The sequence below is a fragment of the Rhea americana genome, unplaced genomic scaffold, assembly GCF_003343005.1.
Source record: "Rhea americana isolate MKP2758 unplaced genomic scaffold, rheAme1 scaffold_262, whole genome shotgun sequence".
NCBI lineage: Eukaryota > Metazoa > Chordata > Aves > Rheiformes > Rheidae > Rhea > Rhea americana.
The window spans coordinates 551,233-573,241 of NW_028186382.1; the positions used below are offsets into that span (position 1 = coordinate 551,233).

General features: G+C 42.9%; 1 protein-coding gene across 1 annotated transcript in view; it reads left to right on the forward strand.

Moving 5' to 3' along the window:
* Positions 1–22,009, forward strand: part of NRG2 (neuregulin 2) — a 94,594-nt gene that overhangs the window by 29,050 nt on the left and 43,535 nt on the right. Inside the window, exons 2-4 of the mRNA XM_085307750.1 lie at positions 356–527; positions 12,529–12,647; positions 16,553–16,618. Of these exons, the coding sequence (XP_085163876.1) occupies positions 356–527; positions 12,529–12,647; positions 16,553–16,618 (357 nt within the window). The remainder of the gene's footprint in view (positions 1–355; positions 528–12,528; positions 12,648–16,552; positions 16,619–22,009) is intronic.

Consider the following 22,009-nt stretch of genomic DNA (forward strand, 5'->3'; position numbering starts at 1 on the left):
CTCCAGAGAGCAGAGCAAAACCCTGCTTTAGCAGGAGATGCACAGGGCCTGCCTGCACAAGGAGAGCTGCTGAGCAGCCGAGTCTGGCAATGTGCTGCAGATAAAAGAGCAAGCCAGACCCTTGGGCCTCCCTCCTTTCCCTGCTCAGATGTTTCTGACTCTGTGCTCCTTCTCTGCCTATGCCGGTAAGACCTAGGGTAGCTGAGCAGACCTACTCTCACTGTTGCCCAGCATTTGCTTGGCTGTAGGGACAGCCCACAAGTTTTTCAAGGGAAGGGGCTCAGTGGGCTCACAGTGCCAGTATACAGCCTCTGAAAGAGGCAGGTTTCACATTGTCTCATTTCTCTCTTTGTAGCTGTCCCTCCCAAACTGAAGAAACTGAAGAGCCCAAATGTTCACGTTGGTGAAAAGATTTCACTGAAATGTGAGGCAACTGCTGGCAACCCTCAGCCCTCCTACAAATGGTTTAAAGATGGCAAGGAGCTGAAGAAGAGTAAAGACATCCGGATCAAATATGGGAATGGAAAGTAAGTATGCTACATAGAGAGCATGGATAACTGGTAATTAATGCTGAATGCCTGGGTCCTGGGGGTCATGGCCCACAAAGTTCCTGTGTTGCCAGAGGTGGTGCTTAACTTTCTGAGTCACTGCTAAATTCTTCTGAAATGCTTTCTTGAAGTCACAGGTCAAAAGCAGGCTGTTTAGTGTACTCATAAGACAGAGAGATCCAAGCACTGCTTCTCCAGAGCTGCCAAACCCAGTTTCCCATACAGTGGGTAGACAGAGGGGTGCAATGAGGGCCCAGGACAGACATCAAGTTTGTAGGCTGTGACTCTCCTCATTTAACAGATATCATTATATCTGCATCCTGAAGAGCCACTTCAGTCTCTATGCTTTAGAGACAACATCTCCACCTTTAGTGAAATAGTTTACTTTAGAAAAATGGTTGAGAAAGTTAGTTGTATCAATAAACTGTTGTTCATTTGGGAAGCTTGATGACTAGACTGCCATAGCTGGAAGCAGCAACTTATCTGAGATGGCAAGTAAATGAAAGTACTCAAAGGCAAATATTTTCCTTAACAGTTTCTTCATGTATAATGCTGCAAAATCGAATAACTACTTAGGGAGTGGGATATAGCTGCAGAGATCTTACCAGAGACAGGAAGCAGACAAGAGAGGGTCTCACTGAAAATTGATTTAAATTGATATCTTTCAGGACCAAATACTTACATATGTTATATTCTAAAATTATTACACAGTTGTGACTATGCTTAAATTCATATATCTTCACCTAGCCAATTACAAAAACAGCTTGCAACTGTCTGTTCCCTTGGCAATCTTAAAACTAATTCTTTGCTAACATATGTTACGGCTGGATGTGTGAAAAAAAGCTCATCTCTTCTTGTTACGGAGAATGGAGTTGGTTTTCATTTCAATGCCACCCTCAAAATGGTTATCCTCCTTTGTAATAAGTGCAGAAGGATTAGTGGCAGTTTTGCCACAAGACAGAGAGGTTATTGGTAAGAAGTTTAGGCTAAAAACATCAGGAGAGCCATGATGACTGAACTGTAGGTAGTGGATGCTATCTGCTCGGGAAAGGCTGTCTAGGCTCACAGACAACAGAGAGAGGGCAGAAATGTCTCTACCTCTTTGCTTTGTTCTCCAAAGTATCTCTGTGGCCCTTGTTAATGTCATGACCCTAGTCTAACTTGATTCTGCTTTGCCAATGAGCAATTGAAGCAAGGATGCCCTGAAGGAGGTATCTGTATCACCTGCTGCAGCCTGGTATGGAAAACCTGCAGAACCATCTTGTGCAGATGCTGCATTGCTGCAGGGAGGTAGCATGTGGGTCTCCGAGTTTGCTATCACTAGGGTCTCTGCAAGATGCCTTACAGTGTAGTCTCTTTTGGATCCTGAAAGCAATCAACTATGAATCAAGCACCCGGGAAACCTCCCTGGGGAGTGATCCTGCCTCTTGCCTGCAACTCTTGTAGCATTGCTGTGCTATGGTGCTTGAGCTCACAGTCTCTTCCTTGCTTCTAGGGCACCTCCTGTCCAATATTAAGCTGTAACAGTATGGCATCCCACCCACAGCGTGGCTGGGTTAGAGAGGGGACACAAAATCCCTGGAGCAGGGACACAAACATATGGAAGAAGGTTGGTTCTCTTTCCTCAGGACATTGCTGTCAAGTCATAATTTTGCATTTACTAGTTTCCACAGCAACATGTTGGCTCACAGCCCACTAGTGACAGGCCAAAAACATGTTGTGTGCTAGAAGTGCTTCCTGCTGGCAAAATAAGCCCAAGGATAAACATTTTAAAGAATGCTGAGGACCTATCTCCTCCCTTATCTGAGGCCATCTTAGCAACAAAGGCATTAGCCCCAAAGTGTCCCCTGTTTATCTGCCCTCCCTAGAATTGCTTTCCATCACTGCCTCTTCTCTCTACTTCTGTTAAATCATACTATTAAACAGGCAGGTTGCCTGTGCAGAGCAGAGGCCTGGTCACTGAACCTGGGCTCAAGCAGCTGTCCAGCTAGTCCTTTGCCCTGAGATGGTAAGCTTTTGCCCATTGTTGAGCAGCTCATAGTGCAGGACCACTTCTCTAGGCAGATCTGGATGAGTAATGGTCCTTAAGCACCCAGTCTGGATTCTTAGCTTTCGGCTGTCCACAGAGTTTGCTAGGTCTCACTACTTGAAAATACTTTGAGGGCAGAGTGCTTACTGAGATCTGAACTGCCTCCTTCTGGACTTGGCTGCAAGCAAAAAGACAGATTAAAAATTGCTCTGTGCTAATGCAAGCTGAGGGCCAATGGAGCAACTTTGCGTATCTCTGTTAAGCAGCTAGCAGGACTGTTACTGGAGGAACTCCAGCAAGTTAGGAGAGGACCCCAGCAAATGAGAGGCATCCTAAACTATCAAGCTTGGGAAGACGGTCTTACTAGATGATGATTAATTCAAGAGTAACAGGGTTTATGTACCTGGCTTCACTTAGAGATAACATTGATCTCCAGATAATCCTCTGTTCTGAATAAAGTGAAGTTTCCAAAGGGCTGGAACTGAGGCTGGATATTGGCGATGGACTTTGACTGGGAAAGCACATCCAGGAAAAAGCATCACAGGCTCTACAGCACCTGCTTAGGTCCACAAGATTATTTATTTAAAAGTTTGATCCAAAGACCTGTTAGAGTTGCCTGCTTGTGCCAGGCAGAATGAGCCCTGCTAGGATGTAGAGGTGTTGTCCACAGTGTTTCCCTTGACCTGTCAGTCCTCAACAAAGCGGGCACAGGTCTGAATCCAACTCTGTTTGCAGCCTGAAGTTGTTAGGCAAAATGCAGAGGACTAGGATAAGGGACAAGAAGCATGCAGCTGAAATCTGTGACTCTAGTTCTCTGTGCCTCAGTTTCTTTCCTGTAAAATGGAGACTGCCTGTATATTTTAAAAAACACTTGAAAACTATGGCTAAAAAGGGCAAATGAAGTCCCTTTTTGCCCTGATATGATCGATACTTTTGTCTGATCCCATTGGACTTCCTAGAATTSGAGGTCTCTTTGAAAATAAGGGAAGTGTATATTGTAAGGAGGAGAGGATCAGTTAAGTCCGTATCAGCTCTTCAGGTTTTCCATCAATCATATTTTCTCTTTTTTCAAACTTACCTGCACAACTTCCCATGCAAGGCAAGGCAGTCATTTTTTTCAATTACTATTTGCTGGAGGGAGGGGAAAATTTCTGATTCCTCCTTTCTGAACTGCACGTTCCCTTTGTAATTAGGAACAGGCTGGGGCAAGCCTGGCTTGCGCAGAAAGGAAACTTCTCTTTAAGAGGGAAAAAATTATTGGCTGGAGTTTTATCTCCAGCTCAATTTAAATAAAACACTGTTGTTGGAGACCTAGAGAAATTATCCAGAAAGAAATATACACAGCAGTGAAAGCACAGTAAAATGAGCAACTCTTCCTCTCAGCTGCCAGAGAGATACTGTTTTCTGCTGAGGGCAGCTGAGATCCGATCTGGGCTGGTGGGTCCCAAGAAGTGCTGAATTTTGAGTCTCTGACTGATGGAAAGATTCAGGGAGTTTCTGTTTGCCAAAGTGTAGGGAACCTACCSTGCCATAGGTTTTTACTTGTTCAATGCTCAGCCCTTAGACATGTGGATTGTCAACTGAAGTCAGAGAGGGTCCAAGGGACTGGTGGTCTTCTAGCTTTGGCTTTCTTTACAGCCACTTCTCTTGGAATGTTTTTTAACTGAGGGAGATCACTGAGATGATGAAGTAGGCATATCATTAGATTGAAAAGGGTTGGCAGTTCAGTTTGGGACAGGCTGACCATATAATCTCCCTTGGGAGTACTGCCCTACTTTCAGTATCACCAGGAATCCCTATTGTTAGCCTGTAAGAGAAGCCAACGGATGCCCTCCTCTCCTGTTTCTGTACAGTAGTCCCTCAGGCAATGCCAGTTGGGGTAGATTCATTGCTGGGTCTTCCATGCAGAGCTCCCTGCACTAGATTATTCCCCACCCACAAAGAATGGGGCTGTGGTCTTCCTTGTACAGCTCACTGCTTCGGAATGAAGACAAAAAATAATAATGCCAAAGCAGCAGGGGAAAGAGAATGCCAATAAAGATAAATGATTTCCTAATTAAGCCTGGAGACAAGGAGAGGCCAAGAACTGTTGAAGCCTTGTGGGAGCCAGGGTGAACCCAAGCAGGCTATAGCACCACTCTGGCAGGGGTCTTCAGGCTGACATTTTTAAACAAAGGAAAAAGCTCACTTGGCAATAGATCTTGCAAGGCCAATTCCAGATGCCTTGAAGCTAAGACTCTTCTCAAGCACCGGTGTTGTTATAATCACCAGGGGAGCTTCTGTCTTGCTAACTCTCACGATGTCATTATAAGTCTCCAGTATTTGGGGTTTGGTTTTAGCTACTGAATGCACTTTTTTGGATGGGGGTGTGGAAGACAGCATCTCCTTTGTTTGTTTATTTTTAAGGAGATGATGGACATCATTTTGGCCAGTGCACTTGGGACTGAACCAGGGAACTTGAGAACTGAAAGCACAGCCACATGGGTCTTGAGCTAGAACAACCCACAAAGCTTGCAAGCTGGGGCTCACCAAAGGTAGAGATTCAGGGAATGCGCATTTGAGCAAACACAACTGAGTTAGAGTGTCTAACAAGTTATGGCCAGACACTAAGCTGCTTGAACTGATGGTGCATGCAAACTTAGCCATGGAAGGAGGTTTATATGCCCAAAATTTTGTCTGTTTTTTTTTTCCAGTGACGTTAGATGGTCAAATAAAAGACATTTCCTCCCCCCTACAGACCTTAGCCTACTGTAGCTGCAAAATGTCACAGATTAGCTTGAAGCAGTCTAGTTGAGAGATGGGCTAAAATCGCATTCATTACAGTTTAACTTAAAATGCTTTACCTAGCACTTAGGGGAGGAGGGCTAGGGCCAGGGCTGAGATGTGCAGGCAGTTCATCTGGGACAGTGCATTGCATACTTACATTCAAAAGTTACCAAGTCCCCCTACATTTCAAGGATCAGACACAAGCAAGGATCTGTAACACACACTTACCAACTGCAGAAAAAAAAAGACTCAGGAAAAAAGAATGACTTGAATTGCATCCTCAAAACTTTGCACTCAGAAAAAGAGCCTCAGAACTGTAACTAAATCACTTGCACAACCCTGTGTAATAATATGGCGATATCTTTTGCAGAGATTTTGGAGGGATGACTCTCTGCCCTCTGGAAGGTGTCAAGCCTTTCCCATGACCTTCTGTATCTTTTCACATAAACGCTTTTCTCTAATCTGAATATTTGCAGCCTGGTTCTGCTCATCTCTGTTCCAGTGCTGCTCCACACAGGTTCCCCACAGCCCACTGCTTTTAGCATGGTATTTCCCTTTTTTCCTTCTCCAATTCTTTTTAAAGTACTTGATTTTGCCTTTGAGGTTCTTCCTAGCCTTCTTCACCCCTTCTCTCAATATCTAAAGTTTTGTTCCTGCCTCTGATTTGTCCATCCTGTCAGCTTCCGTGATATATGGAATATATCATGATACAACTTCCATCCATATTTAGATCATCTACTTTTGGAGACAGAGAAGTATCTTTTCCATGTTGGGTACTGTGAGGCCTCTGGCTCTGGGAAGCATCCTGACATGCTGCTATGAGATACAATAAACAGAGACAGAACCTCTGATGAGCCTGCTTCATAATACTACTCCAAGATCTTCAATTTTGAAAAGCTATTCAAATCCTGGCATTGGGATTTGAGCAAAATCCTTCGAAATGTTCATGGAATGAATCAATTGCCTTGAATTCCTGGAGAAGTAGCACAAGGGAACCTGCTCTGACAACAGGTCTGTGCATCAGCCTGAAACCCAAAACTCAGCCATTGCGCATTTATTGATTTCACACTTTGGCAGTTGCCACAGACTTCACAGGCTCAGAGGACAGCAGCATGCAGAGGTTTGCCTCTCAACAGACTGGCCACAAGTCCACTCTGGAAAATGGTATGCAGTTGCCTTGCACTTCCTCTGTTGTTCCACACCTTCTCATCACAGGAATATCCATGGCAATTCTGAGATGCAGCCAAGGGCAGAATTTGAGGATGGAGGAGGGTTGCATAAGTCACTCTACTCTTTGGAATGTACTTATTGATCTTCTCCCCTTTTGTTGACACTACATGACCCAGGACTCTACCTCTTGCTTTCAGACCAGCATCAGTGTCAGCTATGCAGAGTGAGGGCTGGTTGAGCCTTCCTTTTAAAATCAGCCCATTCCAAGACTGGGCACAGAGAGAGAACAGCACTGCTGAGCAAATCTGCTTTTCGGGTTAGAACAGTACTTTAATGAGGGGGGACAGGAGTAGGAGAGAGAAGGAAGAGGGGGGTCAGGGGATGCTTGGTCCCGTCATGGGCACCCACAAGGACATTAGCTGTCTTCCATACCTGCTTCTCATACTGTTCCAGCAGGCCAAACACTGAGTGGGGCAGATAATGGTGTAAGAGGAGGAGAAATGAGGACTTCACCCACACAGAAGGGATAGTGACTGAGCAGAAAAATCTGAACCTTATTCTTTCCTCTGTTATTCAATTACTGTGATTGAGAKAGGTTTTTTTTTCTTTTCTTTCTTTCCCATTTACTGTTTAAGTAGCTAATCATGAACTAGCCAGCTCAAGCCCTGGAGTTCATAGCAGCCAAAGCAGGGCCACACAGCTATGTGTTGCTTCAAGGCATTGCCAGCTTGCCCATTTCTGTTGTGTTACTCCATAACTGAAGAGTAGGGAAGAATCTGGGGTGGTTCCTGTCTTGCTATACAGAGAGAGGATGCTCGTGGCTGCGACTTTCCCCCTTCCTGATAGAGGTGATTTCTCATGGCCATCCCTACTCTGTGCTTTGTGTTGAAATTATCTCTTCTGCTTGATTTATCCCACTGCATGCTGGGGAAGGGGAATGTGTTCTCCAGGGCCCAGGCACTGAGGTGATGGTGCTGCTTAATCTCTGACAGTTGTCTGACAGTACTTGACCGTAAACTAAAGAACTGGCTATTCTGAATCTTCATCGTTAACCTGCTCTCTCAGGACAAACTCATCATCCTGCAGAGTGCCAGAACAACACATAGACACCAAACAAATCTTTGGTGAGAGTGAAAACATTACATATGCTGCAGTGCTGGCCTTTCTACTCTCTGCAATATTGGTGTTGGCTCTCTGTTCAGACATAGAGGATGGAGTTAATGTGTAACCACAGCAGTTTATTCAGTGTGTCCTTTGCAGAGGTTATGTTTGGGAATTTCCTTTTCCTAGGATCTCAAGTATGTTTAATATATACAATGATCTTCATAGCCAATTTAGGGAGCCATATAGTCTAGTCTTCAAATTCTCCTCTTTAGCTAATTCCTTGATTTCTTTATTCTTTATATATTAGCTCCCCTATTTTTAGAAGACTAATAAAATATTTCCAGATAATAATAGTCTTAAAATAATCCTAGAGTTATTTTTGTCTTGAAAGATGCTAAAATAGTTGAACTCACTGATGACTCAGTGAAATGGAGGTATTTCTGAAGCAGTGAGTGGCAGCTGCTTTCCTGCTCACCCACTCTGAGATGAATGGCTTTGAGAGGATATGATTTGGGGAGGAGGTCTTGTTTCCTCTTATTTCCCTTTGGAAGTGGGAAGAGGAGAAAAATGACTCAGACTTGACGAAAGTGCTGATGAGAACATCAGTCCTGTCATGAAAAGTTCCTCCTGGACTGAGATGAAATGCCTGTTTCTTTCCTCCAGCTATACACGAGGCCTCAGGGCCTGAGCTTAGATTTAGACATTTAACTTTGAGATGCCTAAATTATAGCAGATTAGGCCACCCTTCTGGGCCAGAATATGCCAGGATCTTTGTGTAGGTCTTGTCTCTCTTTTTCCATTGTAGTCTGGAGATTGCTCTGCAGACAGTGATATACTCATCACCACAAACTGTTCTTGCTCTTGACTGGGAAGGTATTTTGGAGGAGCTTCTTCTGGCCAGGCTGAAGGTCTCCTTGTGAATCTTATTCTCCAGAGGTTGCAGAAAACATATTCACCATGGCTTACTTCTCCACTGGCACCACAGGAGATAGTTAGTGCGTGGCTGAGTCTTATGGGCTGAGGGTCAGAAAATACAATAAGGCAGATTTTCCCCTGGAGTAAAGAAATGCCAACAGAATTGCACTACAGTGAAATGATGGGMTCTGTCAGTGACCCTGGCCCTTTCACTGAACAAACAGCCTGGGGCAGTGCCTTCCTCTGGAAGAACGGCATTGTCTGACAGCCAGGCACTCTTGTGAACACACAAGGCAGGACTTTCCCAAGTGTTAGTGTCCCCAAAGAAACACACTGTTCAGAAGAGCAGCAGGAAACCTGATACAAAACTCTTACGCTCCTCATAATGCTACTGCTTGATACTACTTTAAGAACATACATCAGCCCTTAAACAAACATAGTATCTGCCTGTGGGGACAGCAGGGGGAATAAATTGAAATATCAGTTTCCTAAGCAGTTTTGAAGTATTTCAGATGCACTTCACAGAATCACACAGAATGGCTGAGGTTGGAAGGGACCTCTGGAGATCATCTAGTCTAACTCCTCTCCTCAGGTAGGGTTACCTAGAGCACATTGCACAGGATTGCGTCTGGGAAAGTTTTGAGTATCTCCAAAGGAAACCCCACAATCTCTATGGACAACCTGTTCCAGTGCTCTGTTACCCTCACAGTAAAGAAGTTTTTCCTCAGATTCAGATGGAACTTCTTGTGTTTCAGTTTGTGCCTGTTGTCTCTTGTCCTGTAACTTGTCACCACTGAGCAGTCTGGCCTCATCCTCTTTGCACCTTGCCTTCAGATATTTAAACACATTCATAAGATTCTCCCCTCGGTCTTCTCTTCTCCAGACTAAACCTTAAGGTAGTAATTTAGAACCAGACGTAGACCTGTCATCTTCTAGTGCATAGGCATTATCTGTGTGAATTAAAATGTGCATAACTAATGCTGTGAAACAAGGTATTTGTCTGGCTGTTTCAGTGCTATCTGAAATAGGGAAATTCCCATTACTGTGGCTGTGCTCTGTATCAAAACTCATCTTCCTCTATATCCTTCATCTCTCTGACCCAAATCTGTGACCTGATATAATATAGCACAGTATTGAGACCAGGAGGAACTACACTGATCTGGCAAAGTTTATGAAAAGCAAGGGGGAAAAAAAAAAAAAAGCTTGATTTTTTCAAGGGATTCTTGCTAAAAAAAAAAGTCTAGGAGAATTTCACAAACTATGATAGAAAATAAAAACAGGCTGTTCTGATAGTGTGACAGTCTTGTGCATTAAAACAAAATAAACCTCTTCTTTGGTTTCACCTTGACGTTGACATTCTATAAGTAAGAGCATTACTTTTTCATCCTGCTTACATTTTCCCCTAGTTCCAGGTAAAAGATCAAATGTCTCTCATTCTGTTCTTGGAGATGAAACTGTTAAGCATGCCCCCTTTCTTTAGCCTTTTGTGTCAGTAATAACTTGCTAATTTGTACCTTTGGGACTTAAAAGCTTTTGTCTGTAAAAGGTCACGTACATAGGTGATATTCTAATGCTATAGTGGATTTTTTCAGATACTGCACATGGTGAAGCGTGCTGTGCATATGAGATTATGAGGTGGCCAATAATCATTAGAATATCTGTCCTCCAGAAGATGAAGGCAATGTGTTCATTAACACTTTCAGTTCTGCACTATCAGATGTCTGAGCACAACAGTGTGCAAGGGTGGTGCTTTCTGGAAGACTCTGAGTTATAGGCTACCTCTTCAAAGCTGCCCAGGAACCCATGTCTTGCTGCTTTCAGTGCATATTGCCTTACTCATTGGTTATGCCTTGCAGCTCTAGCAACTAGTATAGCATAGCAGTGATTTAGAAAACAGATGGCATATTCTGTTAATAAGAGTTAAGACAGTTCAGAGAAACTAATGGCTTTCCTGGGATCAGTCTTGTTGGGGTCATATACAGTAGTACTAGGAGCCTATCTTGCCCATCTGCCAAGCATTACTACACCCATCTTTGCAGAAGGGGAGAGGAACATGATCCTGGACTCAGTTGCTCTAACCTAACAGTGTAAACTACCTTCGTCAGGTCTCTCTAACACCTTCTTACTAAGGTGCAGCACCCAACTGTCACCGGGCAGCAACAGGATCTGGAGGCTGTTAAATGCTTTGCTGTCTCTTGGGTGCTACTCGACTCCTAGGCATCACARCGACAAGAACCACCATGCTCAGTACTGTCGCAGGTGACCTTCCAAAACAAGAAAAAGCAGAGACACTTAYGGTGTTAGAAATCAAGGAAGCTTTGTACCTCTGTGAATCAGCCTGCTTATTTAGGCACTCATATTTGAACTTGTCCAAAATAACTGGCTTTGCATAGCAGAATAGTGGAAACCTAGGATTAGAGGGCTTTAAGAGATCTCTGCACACTGTCAGCATTCATTTAAAAATTATGCCATATGGGGCCTAAACTTGTGCAACTGAGCACTTGACCACATCTTGTAAAACAGGGCAGTGCCTGTGTCCTGGAAGCTGTACCAAGTCCTCATCAAGTGCTTTTAATTTACTAATATAACCAGTGAGATATTCATGCTGTATCCTTGCACCCTGGCCCTCAGTAGAAGCAGCATGTTAGGATGTTAAAAAATGTCAATGTGTTCCTGTGAAGGACTTCCTATGGATTGGTGGATGATGCTTTGCACATCTTTGCACAAATCTTTTTCAGATGATACATGTAACATTGGAAATATTTCCAAAGCTAATGATTATTTTCCACATAAAAGGAAATTTATTTGCCTTCAGTGATTTAGGCACTGAGACCTTTGCTACAGCTGTCAGTGTTCCCAAGACTCTAAATGCAGTGATGTGTGACACAGACCTGAGACAACAGCTTGGGATAGAGAGTGGAGAAAGATAGTCTCTCCAGAGGAGAATACAGGATAGCAGTCCCACTATGGTTTCATGAGTGACTGCTGCTATGTGCTGAAGGCTCCCAAAGCATTGAATTAGTTAACAAAATATTTTTGCCTATTAATCAGAAAGACATCCCAGAGAATGAGACATCAATCCTATCCTATGGGAAAACTAACAGTCTTTTTTCCTTTTAACATCTGAACTGTTCTGCCACAAAACTGCTTCCATTCTCATTAAGCATGCAGCACAGCTTGAAAGGTGACATGGGCAGTCTTCATGTATAATCTCTTCTGCTGTTTCCAGGTACTTCTGGCCAATATCAATAAGGTGATTATATGGATTTCAGCTCCCACATGTTTGTACTGCACTGGAGTGTGCGTATTTGGGGGAGTCAAAGTGCTCTATCACTGACCTGGATAAAGCTACAAACTAGCTGTCTAGGTCAAGCCATGRGGCTTTGATTTGCATACTGGAAAATGCTGAATTCCTCCTCCCTCACATGACCAAAGCATGTGTTTACATTCAAATGTACTACACTGAAAAATGCTGCTGGTGAGGAACCCCACAGCTGATAGACTGCTTTTACTCTTGCAGAGAAAGGTGCAGAATACATGGCTCATTTCCACATCTCCTTCTTGCAGGCAGAGCCTGCTGTTCATCACTTTGTACATAGCAGAAAGTTACCTTTGTACATAGCAGAAAGTCTGTGTTCTGGGGTGCTGAAATTCCTGGGTTCAAAATCCCCATGAGACTTTCTGACTTTCTGCATGTGGCCTGTTATAGAATGAGATTAGGTAGCAGACCAAACTTTAGCATCAGGCTAAGAACAGTGTGGTTCAGTCCTGACTCAGAGGGAGAAATCCCTTAGGAAATCACAGTAATTGTGATTCCTCTGAAGGGTCTCATCCAAATCCTGACTAGGCTTGAGCCTATTCAGCTTGCAAGGTCAGACCGTCCATCTGCTCAAGATGGGGTGACCTACCAGGCAACATATCAGGGTCAGGAATGGTTATCAGTTCATGAAGGTGGTTAGCAATTGAATAAGAAATATCTGCTGTACTTTTCAACAGAAAGATTTCCAGACTGCAGTTCAACAAGGTGAAGCTGGAAGATGCTGGGGAGTACAGCTGCGAAGCAGAGAACGTTTTAGGGAAAGACACCGCAAAAGGCAGCCTGAATGTGAAAAGTGGTAAGTTAGAAATCAGCAAATGTCTCAAGCTGTCTGCCATTCAAACAGAAAACAGGAGGTTTTGCACATGATCCATCTTGAATTTTGTTTCATGCTTTCAGTATATCAAGTAAAATAATCTTAGGAGATAAGAAAAATGCAGCTTAGCATAAATGTTTATCTTTGTTATCTGTCACAGGCAATGTGGTTGATTTACATTTCAAATAAACTGGCAGGCTATGTACCTTTTAAAGGGGGGAAGGAGGAAAGAAAGCTGGTGGGTTTGATGTTTTCTTACTTTTAAAAGAACCTCTGAGAAGCAACGCTCACCAGAAGACAAAAAAATTAAGCCATAAAGCGATAGCTTTGTGATGAGTGAAGTTGCTTCTGGTTTTCATCCTAGAATGTGTGCTCCATCTCTTAGAGCTCAGTGGATTGAGTCTGAGGTTAGGTGGTTTTATTATCTTGGGCATTACAATTATATTGCTTAATGTGATGGTTTGGGTGCACCCTCCAGCTCAGAAATTCCCTAAAGTGATTGCCAGAAGATTGGAGGGTGCAACTCAGGGAGGGATGATTCTGTATAAATCCTATTTCCTAAGCTCTTTCTCCCACCATTCACAACAGGCCATTGAGGGAGCCTGGGCTCTGTGCTAGCAGCCCTTTGGTGTGACCCAGTTTCTCTGTCGCTGTGCTTTTATTAGCATTAGTTATATATGAAGGAAGGTAGCTTTGTTCTGCTATTTTATTTCTCTATTAACCTCTGCCTCAGCAGTGTTTGCAGTCCTGAATCTTTACTTTATAAAGGTGGATTGTCACACAACCTTCAGTTAGTCAGCCTGTAAATGGCCAGTGCTACGTCTGCTTGCAAAGGGCTCCGGAGGTGAAAGGCAATCCAAGTTCAAATCTTCTGTCTATGAAGTTAACCCTAAAGCTCTGCTATGTGTTTTTTTTTTTTTTTTCCAGGTGTTATAGAAAACATATCCAGAGTTAGCTAACTGAGGCAGAGCCCCTCCTTTTTACTGTCTCATGCTCTGCCTGTCCAATTGCAGTGTAAACTATTCCTTTCCTTTGAGAGCTGCCTGTGCAAAATCCCCCATGAGGTATGCATGAGCAGTGCATGTCTGCAAAAGAGCTCTGTCTATGTCCTCTTCTTGTCCTTCCTTATCATTAGCAATACTTTTTCACAAAATAAATTGTATCTGATTGAACAGTGCTCCTGCATGCTGCTATTGGTACCAGGAAAACACAGGTCGGGCCACTGCGACTTCATACTACTTCTTCCTGCATGTACAAATAGTGGTTGCATTTGGTAGTGCATAACTCTTCCTCCACATGGAGGTTTGCTATCCAGCAAGGACAGGAGCAGGTGGTTGCTCTCACTCAGGTAGGTCTTGGGTAGTATGAGGACGCATCTGAGCTGCCCACCAATGCGTTGAAACTAGTAAATGAATGAAGGGATCCAAACATCTGGCCTGTATCTTTGCCTAAAAGGAGCCACAGGCTGCAAAGCACTGCAGATTCAATAGACAGAAGATTGCGTGGTTTGTTCCACTGTGGCTTTATCTTGATTAATCCGTTCTCTAAGCTGCCTTGTAAATCTGCCTTTGGCTGCATGCACACCTTTGCTGCTGTTTGCAGGTCACCTAGCAGCACAGCAAGCATTTGCAACTGAATACTAGTTGTAGTTCCTTGCAAAGGGAAGTTACAGTGATTGCCTTAGGTTTCTGCCACTCTGTCCCCTCCTTTGCACTCCTCTGTTGCTGCTCTTTGGAGCTCCCTAGAGCCAGGCATCTTTCATGTGTGTCTGCACACTTCTTCCCCTGGAGTCTCCCTGTTTCCTTCCATGCTGTCTTTACTGTTAGGCCTTCTTATGAGCCAGATAGTTTTCCTCACCTCACTCATGCAAGTTCCCTTCTTCTATGATATCTTCCAGTAGAAAACTCCTATGTACTTCTCTTTGAATCCACAAGCATTCATCCTTCTGTCCCTGCCTGCATTATTCTCTGGGCTCCATAGCGGTGATCTTATTCAGACTAAGTCTCAACATACTGATCTGTAAAGAACTAGGAGTCCATAACAATGAACTGGAGTTGAAGCAAGAGCTGGTCTCCCCTTGGAGGCTTCCCCTCTTCCACTGAAGCTCCCTCCAGCTGCTGCTGCTCCTTACTGTCCTGTCCCTGAACCTAGCATATCTACCTCTCCTGGGCAGACTGCCTGAGACTGATGCTGTAGGACCTTCTGCTGTAAATACACTTTGTGACCTGACAGCAGTACTATTGGAAACATTGTAATTTTGCTCTGATACTGAATCCAGGCCTGAGAAAAGGCCCTAAGTTAACACCGCATCTTGTGACTCAGAGGTTCAAAGTTTGGGGAAATCTCTGGATGCCTCTGAAGGGAGATGGCATTACAAAAAGTGGTCAAAGCTGCTTAAGCTTGTGAAGCTTGAGATGAGTATTGTGGAAAGGGAGGAGCCCATTCAGCCTGACATACTCTTCCCCTTCAAGAGTGCAGAGGTCAGAGATGGAGGCTCCTGAGCCCCCTTGAGCCCTGGCTAGCAGAGGAGGAGTTCACAAATGAGATGCTCAGGCACATGGAGGTGAACATCTGAGGTTCAGTCTCTGTTGRTAACAACTTCTCAGCCCTATGAGGCAGCATTGCCTTTGCAAAGTACTCTTTGCTCCATTCCACTACCAGTTCTTGGTTCATATCAGTTTCAGAAGACTATTTCAGTCTTGCAACTCTGTTGCAGATCACTGAGAACACTACAGTGAAAAGAGATTTCTTTAAAAAGAGAGCAGCCAAAATGCAGCCACCAGTCATCACTGAGAAAGTGTCCATCATCCAAACCCATTAGCTTATTTTCTGTAAAACTGTAATATTGTACTTTGATGCTGTTTTCATAGTTTCATTATTTTGAGGCAAATCACTTTCCAATCCTCTATTGAGTAGTTAATACTGACACTGCAAGTGGGAATGAGGGAACATTTGAGATGTGATTACTTTAGACTCTTTTTTCCTCATAAAATTTCTAGATTTTCCCTTAGTTGAACCCCATCTTCCTATCCCCTTCTCCCTGTCTTTGCTAAACACCTATGGAAAATCAAGCTTTTCTTTTCTTTTTTTTCCCCCCTTTTTAATTCTTCCTCTTTTAATTTACCAGTTCTTGGTGCTCCCTTCCCTGTCTTTGAAAGGGTATATGATGGCCCTGGTCACACTGCACACACAGCATGGGCTGCCAGTGCTCTCTCCTTGGACAATTTTATACCTTTGGATAGTCATGAGGGGCTTTGATTCAGAACGGGCTGTTGCTAACAGCCAGTTTGCATAGAGCTGGTGAATATTGGACTTCTCTAGTATCCTGATTTATAAAGAGGAAAGCACTATGTGTTCAAGACTCCTGTATTGCCTTGGGCCATGACCTTTATCTATTTTATATAAAGCATTAGTTTATATTGAAGAACAGGAGAAGCAGGTAGAGGTTCATCAGATGATCCCATCTTTTTCTAAACTCACCTTCATATTTTGGTCATTATTATGTTCCATGATCCCATCTTTGCATTCTCATGGCCATCAAGGTTAAGAGAACATCCCACCATTTAACTCCCTATCTTGCCTGGTGAATCCTGAGCTACATATCCTGAGCCATTTCCACGTTTATCACAACAGAGATCCTGATGGCATGAATCTTTTTATAGCAAGGGAACTGACCTGCACTGTGCCATCTCCTACAGGAACACTCATTTATCTGCCTCTTTTACGTGATTATCCAAATAAGTATATTCTAACCAGTACTAACATGTCCATAGCTTCTCCAGCCTGTGCCACCAAGCAGCTCTCATCCTCCTCCCTGCAATAGCTAAGCCCACCCTTAGGTCAGACTAGATATTTTGTTCACTACTTTCTTACCTTAATTTCTCCAGGAACAACGAAAGCACCACAAGTCTTACCAGCCTCAGAAACTAAAATAGTTGTTATGGAAGAAGAGTGTAAGTACCTCTCCCCCTACTGCCCCCATATAGTTTCTTTCCCTTTATTCGTTTTGGTCTTACAAGACATTTTGTGTGAATGTTTTATTGCCTCCTGGAACCTTCTTTAATTTCTACTTCTCTCTAATTTCTTCTTCTCTCCAAAGCCACTGATAATCTTTCAAAAGTACAATTTATGTTGCTGGTGTCTAACCTGGAGAGAGGGAGATGAAAACTACTGCAATGGTGACATGAAGAATATGCTACTTAAAGCAGCAGCTAGATTTTAAGCACTACCAGGTCTTTTAATACCTGGGTTTATTGAAAGTGGTAAGATATACTTGTTAGCTTTTGGTTTAGGCTATTTTTTTTTCTTTCGAGTGTAGRTAAGAAAAACAAAAGAGGCTATAGGAAAGACAAGGAAAGAGACATGAGTCTTCTGAGCATAATTGTAAGAAAAAAGCTGAAAATATGGCTGCACCCTGTCATCAGGGTTTTCTCTTAAGCTCCCAGAAGTCAGGAACAACTTTCCTGAAATATTTAATTTGATTTCATTTGGTGGAAGTGCTTTAGTTTTGCTTTCTATTGGGTTATCATGAGCAGAGTAGAAAATAGACACACAAACATAAAAGTCAAAGCAGAGAGTGATGTATAGGAATGCAAATCTGGAAGCCAAGTGCCTGGCCATGAGTTCAACTCATTCTGGTACAGGGAATTATTTCTATGATGGAGCATCTCTCCACTTGCAGTGACACTTCACAACCGAGACACAGTCAGCACGCTGGACAGCCTATCAGGATCCCATCTAAATGAGCGTACACCCAATGAGCCTTGGACAAGGCAGTTATTTTAAGATCTGTGCTATATTTCCATTCCAGTTGCTCCTGCCCAGAACTGACAACATAGCTGGCTGTACCTGTGTGTTGACAATTCTGCCTTGCAGATTTAATGCAGACATTTTCTTCTTGGAAGACTGAGTCTTTTATGATTTTAAAGGAAATCTGATTTCAGCCACAGTAAGGCACTGGCCAGGTATCATTTAACAGCTTTCCTCATTATAAAATTACACTTAAAAGTTTACTCTTGTGTTGTGCTTGGCCATCCAATATACTGCTGACTTTGTATTGAGATGTAGCAGTTTTAACACAACGACCACACCATTTTCTCCCAGATTTTGCTTTTGTGTTCACTGGCATAGATTCATGCTATATATTTATCACTTTAGGTATATGCTGATTTCACTGAAAGCAGAATTTTGACAATAGACAAGAAACTTGCAAAAATGCTATATGGCCTGTATGGAAGTTTCTACTTTGGAGAAACTTTTCCCTTTGTGGGACTGCCGTCCTTTATTGTCTGCTTTTTTTTTTCCTTCTTACTGAAGTGAAGAGATGGTAAAATCTCCAGAGTTAAAGTTGTAACTAGCTTTTTCCTTTACATTCCTTTTTTCTGATGTCTCACTGATGTTACCTGAATAACACATACTCCCCTTGATTTTTACATGTAGTCGGTGTTGATCTATCATAGAATTGCACATGTGTATAGTATGTAAGGGAAGTCAAGAAGTTATTGTGAGATGTGATGATCTGGAAAGCTACAAATACCTCATTTTTGTAAAATTCTTGCATTTCTTTTAAATACCTATATTTAAAAGCTTGTCTGGCACCTGTGGGCTGTCCCAACTCTCATTGTTTCAGTAAAAGACTTTAAATGATCTACTAGGTTTTAAACATCATGTGGAGAAAGCACCATGTGAGCTGATACTTGTTTGCTCAGGAAAGGAAAGTGCCTCACTCATGGAACTTTACATTTATGTTTGATCTATGGCTCTGGTGCAAAGCAGGCACATTACCAGGCAGGTTTTGCAATGATATAAGACCCAGCACCTTAAGAGGCTCACTGTGTTCTCTCTGCAGCCCAGCTAGCTTCTTTGGACAAGGAGACATTCTCATTCTGAATAGCCCCATGGCCCTCTCCACCTCCCCTGCCATCTTCTTGCTGCTCCTAGTGTATGAGTTTTTAACTAGCATTTTCCATGAAGGTCCTAGTTTCTTTCTAGGTAGTCTAATCTTCCTTTCCACTTCTGTCTTGGGAACAGGAGTGGGATGTCACATACTTCCCCCTTGGAGTGCAATTTAAAGCCTTTTTTAACACCTCTAAGTGAAGCTGCCAGCAAATGCTATCGTGTCCTAAGTCACTCCTGCCTTCCTCTCCTTCTCCAGGAGTCACAGACATGTGGGCACTGCTGTATCTTTGCTAACTGGACTTTGACATACAGCAGGTTTGGACATCAGATGACAGTACTGAAATTGCGATCCAGATTTCCAAGGAGTTCTCATTCTGCTCTTGGGTAACTTTCTTCTCTGAAAGCATATTTTTTGTTACACTGCTTTCCATCTTAACACTTTCCAGTGCTTTCCTGGCACATGGCACCATTAATCAAAGTACAAGGAGGCAGGGTTGTACCACAAGTTCTTGTCTGCATCTATACTGTCATTATTGTGTGCATGGATTCTCTTCTCCAACTGCTGCTCTACGTGTTGTCTGGAGCAAGGCCTATGGTTTCCTTTGATGGAGATATTGCTTTGTACAGGCATGGCAGCCATCATGACAGTATGGAGAAACCCAGGCTCCCATGGTATTTTTAAATAGAGACAGTCTCCATACCAGTCTGGGTCTGTGACCAAAAACAAAACATTCAGGTGATACAGGATCTGTTTGTGCTGCATTTTGAGAGGTATCTGGATCAAAATCTGCCTTTCATCCTGTTTCCAACTATGTGGATGCAACYTGGGACCTGCCAGAGGGAGAGCTGGAGTTCCTGCTGCCTCCACTACAGGGCATCTGCATGGTCTGGAATCCCACTCAGCTTCATTTAGCAGTGTGGATAACTTCAGATAAGCTAAAGCCATCTAGCAGATGTACCAAGCAAGGCCATGGAGTAGGAAGAGTGCTAGCCTGGCCACAGAGGTGTAATATAGATCTTAACCCAAACTTTGGTCCACATGATTCAATTGGACTTTGACAGTCAGATTCAGAAAAGAAATCTCTGGTGTTTGAGAAAATCCTTCCATGAGTGCATATTTTGCCATGATACTACATTCTTACACTTTCTTCTGAGTATATGCTTGCTTCAGAGCATTGCCAAAGTAGAGATGTCCTAGGTGCATTCCAGCATAATGCTCTCTGTGCTCCCCAGAAAGCACTTGGGCTCAGAAGAGAAGCTGTGTTACTACTCTTAGCAAAGAATATGCCTATTCAGCCCAGTAAGTATGAGATAATTGTAATAGCCTGGTCTATAGTGAAGAAGGGTTAAAATAAATCATACTGTACATTTGTCACAGGCTAAGATTCTGCAGTTGGGTGGTTACAGTGGCTCAGCTCACAGGTAGGAACTTGCAAAGATGGGTTAACTTGATCACATGCCCTGATGCAGAGAGAAAGGTCATTTATATTCATTTCAACATCAGAAATTACTCCAGAGTACTCTAAATGGTAATGGGAACCCATCACTGTGCAGCCCAAAGCAGTTAAACAAGGTTCACAAGTTTGTGGCTACAAACTTGATTGGTAAACAGAACAGGAAACTTAATGTCAAAGTTTAGAAATGTTTAATGGAGACAAAAATGTAGAGAAGAATCAGAGCAATCTGTAGAACATTTTGAAATGAAAAGTTTATGCAGGACAAACATACTGAAACCTTATCAAAATCTCATTTCTAAAAGTCAAAATAATGTTTGAAATCTCTGAAAACGTGAGGTAATCTCTTTTGCTTGTTCTCTGCTGTTGAGTTCTGAGTTGTCCTGTAGTCCTTTTCCTCATCTTTGACAAATGGATGTACTCTTAAGGATAAAATAAAATATAAGCTGGGTAGAGGAAGTACTATTTTTGATACTGTCAAGGTACAAGATACTCTGTTAGTTATGGATGGGTGCTCTGAACCAACATGTACATCACTGCAGTTGCTTATTGGACTGTAGTTCATGTTCTATGCCTGGGACATCATCTAGCTAGTCTGATTGGGTCTCTTTGCTTTACCAGCCTGTGTAGGTTTGGCAGTGCTTGCAGGGCTATCTCATCTCTCTCTGCGGGTGCTCTACAAAATAGCTAGGTTTGAGATCAGATGAAAAGACCAAGGAGACAGAAAGGGCAGGAGAGAGAGATTGCTGAGTTATACTGGAAACATGAGGACTTGTGGATAATCTGTGAGGCACTTGAATGAAAACTGGGACTCTCTGAATGATATCTGGGGCCTTTACTGCAACCACTGGGGATCCTAAGCCCTCCCTGAAGTCACTTTAAAGATGACTTGGGAGGGTGGATGAGAAAATCCATCTTTCTCCAGTTAAGTCTAGCTCTTCAGTTTGATTCCACAGCTTTAATAGCTGTCATCTTCATGCTGTTCTTAGACTACGTGCATAGACCTTTCAGTTTGGATTCACTCATACACTCTCTCTCCCATTTTACTGTCCTCTCCAGTGTTAAGCATGATTGATGATGGGAATGTTTCCATTACTTTCTCCATCATGGGACTTTTTCTCTCCCATATGAGACAGACCTGGTGGGCCATGGTTGCAACGGCTTTTATRTGATGTGATCACCTAGTTGAATCAAAGCCTCAGCATAGTAAGATGCGCTACATGAATAACGTTCAGCTAATTCCTTCCATCCTCCTCAAGTCCATGCTGAAATGGCCTTTACTGGATGCTGTTTTAGATTGATCATGGTAGATATGCACATTATTTTGCAGGTCAACTTCTGCTCACTCCAAGTCTCTCAAGTCTAAAGGCACTATGCTCTCCTAGAGCTGACAATATTACATGAGCATGGTGCTGTTGGTCTGGAGCTAAAGGGTGTCCAGTCAGCCCAGAGCAAAGGTAGAACACATGTGAGTCATTCTGCCAAGGGCTATGCAGACAGACCAGTTATTGATGCTAGACTGAAAATAAGTCCTGGCGTGGCCTTTGCTCAGATAATTTTAAACTCTAAAGTTAGGGTCCACAGCTGGAGGTGTGGTTAATAACTGGGTGAGGCATGCATGCACACAAACATGGTACCTATATATATATATATATGTAGGAACCTATATACATATACCTATAGTACCTATATATATATRTGTGTGTGTATATATATTGCAGATCTCACTGTCCATCTGCAAAGAGAGTTGTGGTATGCCTGTTTGGTATCAGGTCAGGTTCATTACTCAGTTTTCACACGTCTCATTGTTGAAGTAACCATTGCAGCAAGGGTAGGTTGTGTTACTACTTGCATTTCTATGTAAAGACAGGCCATTTAAAGCAGAAGACAGGAGGCATGGCATATGGTATTAGAAGAATCCTGAATCATTCCTTTGAAGAAAAGACTGTATGACTATTGGTTAGAGCAGGATACTACCAGGAGATCTAAGTT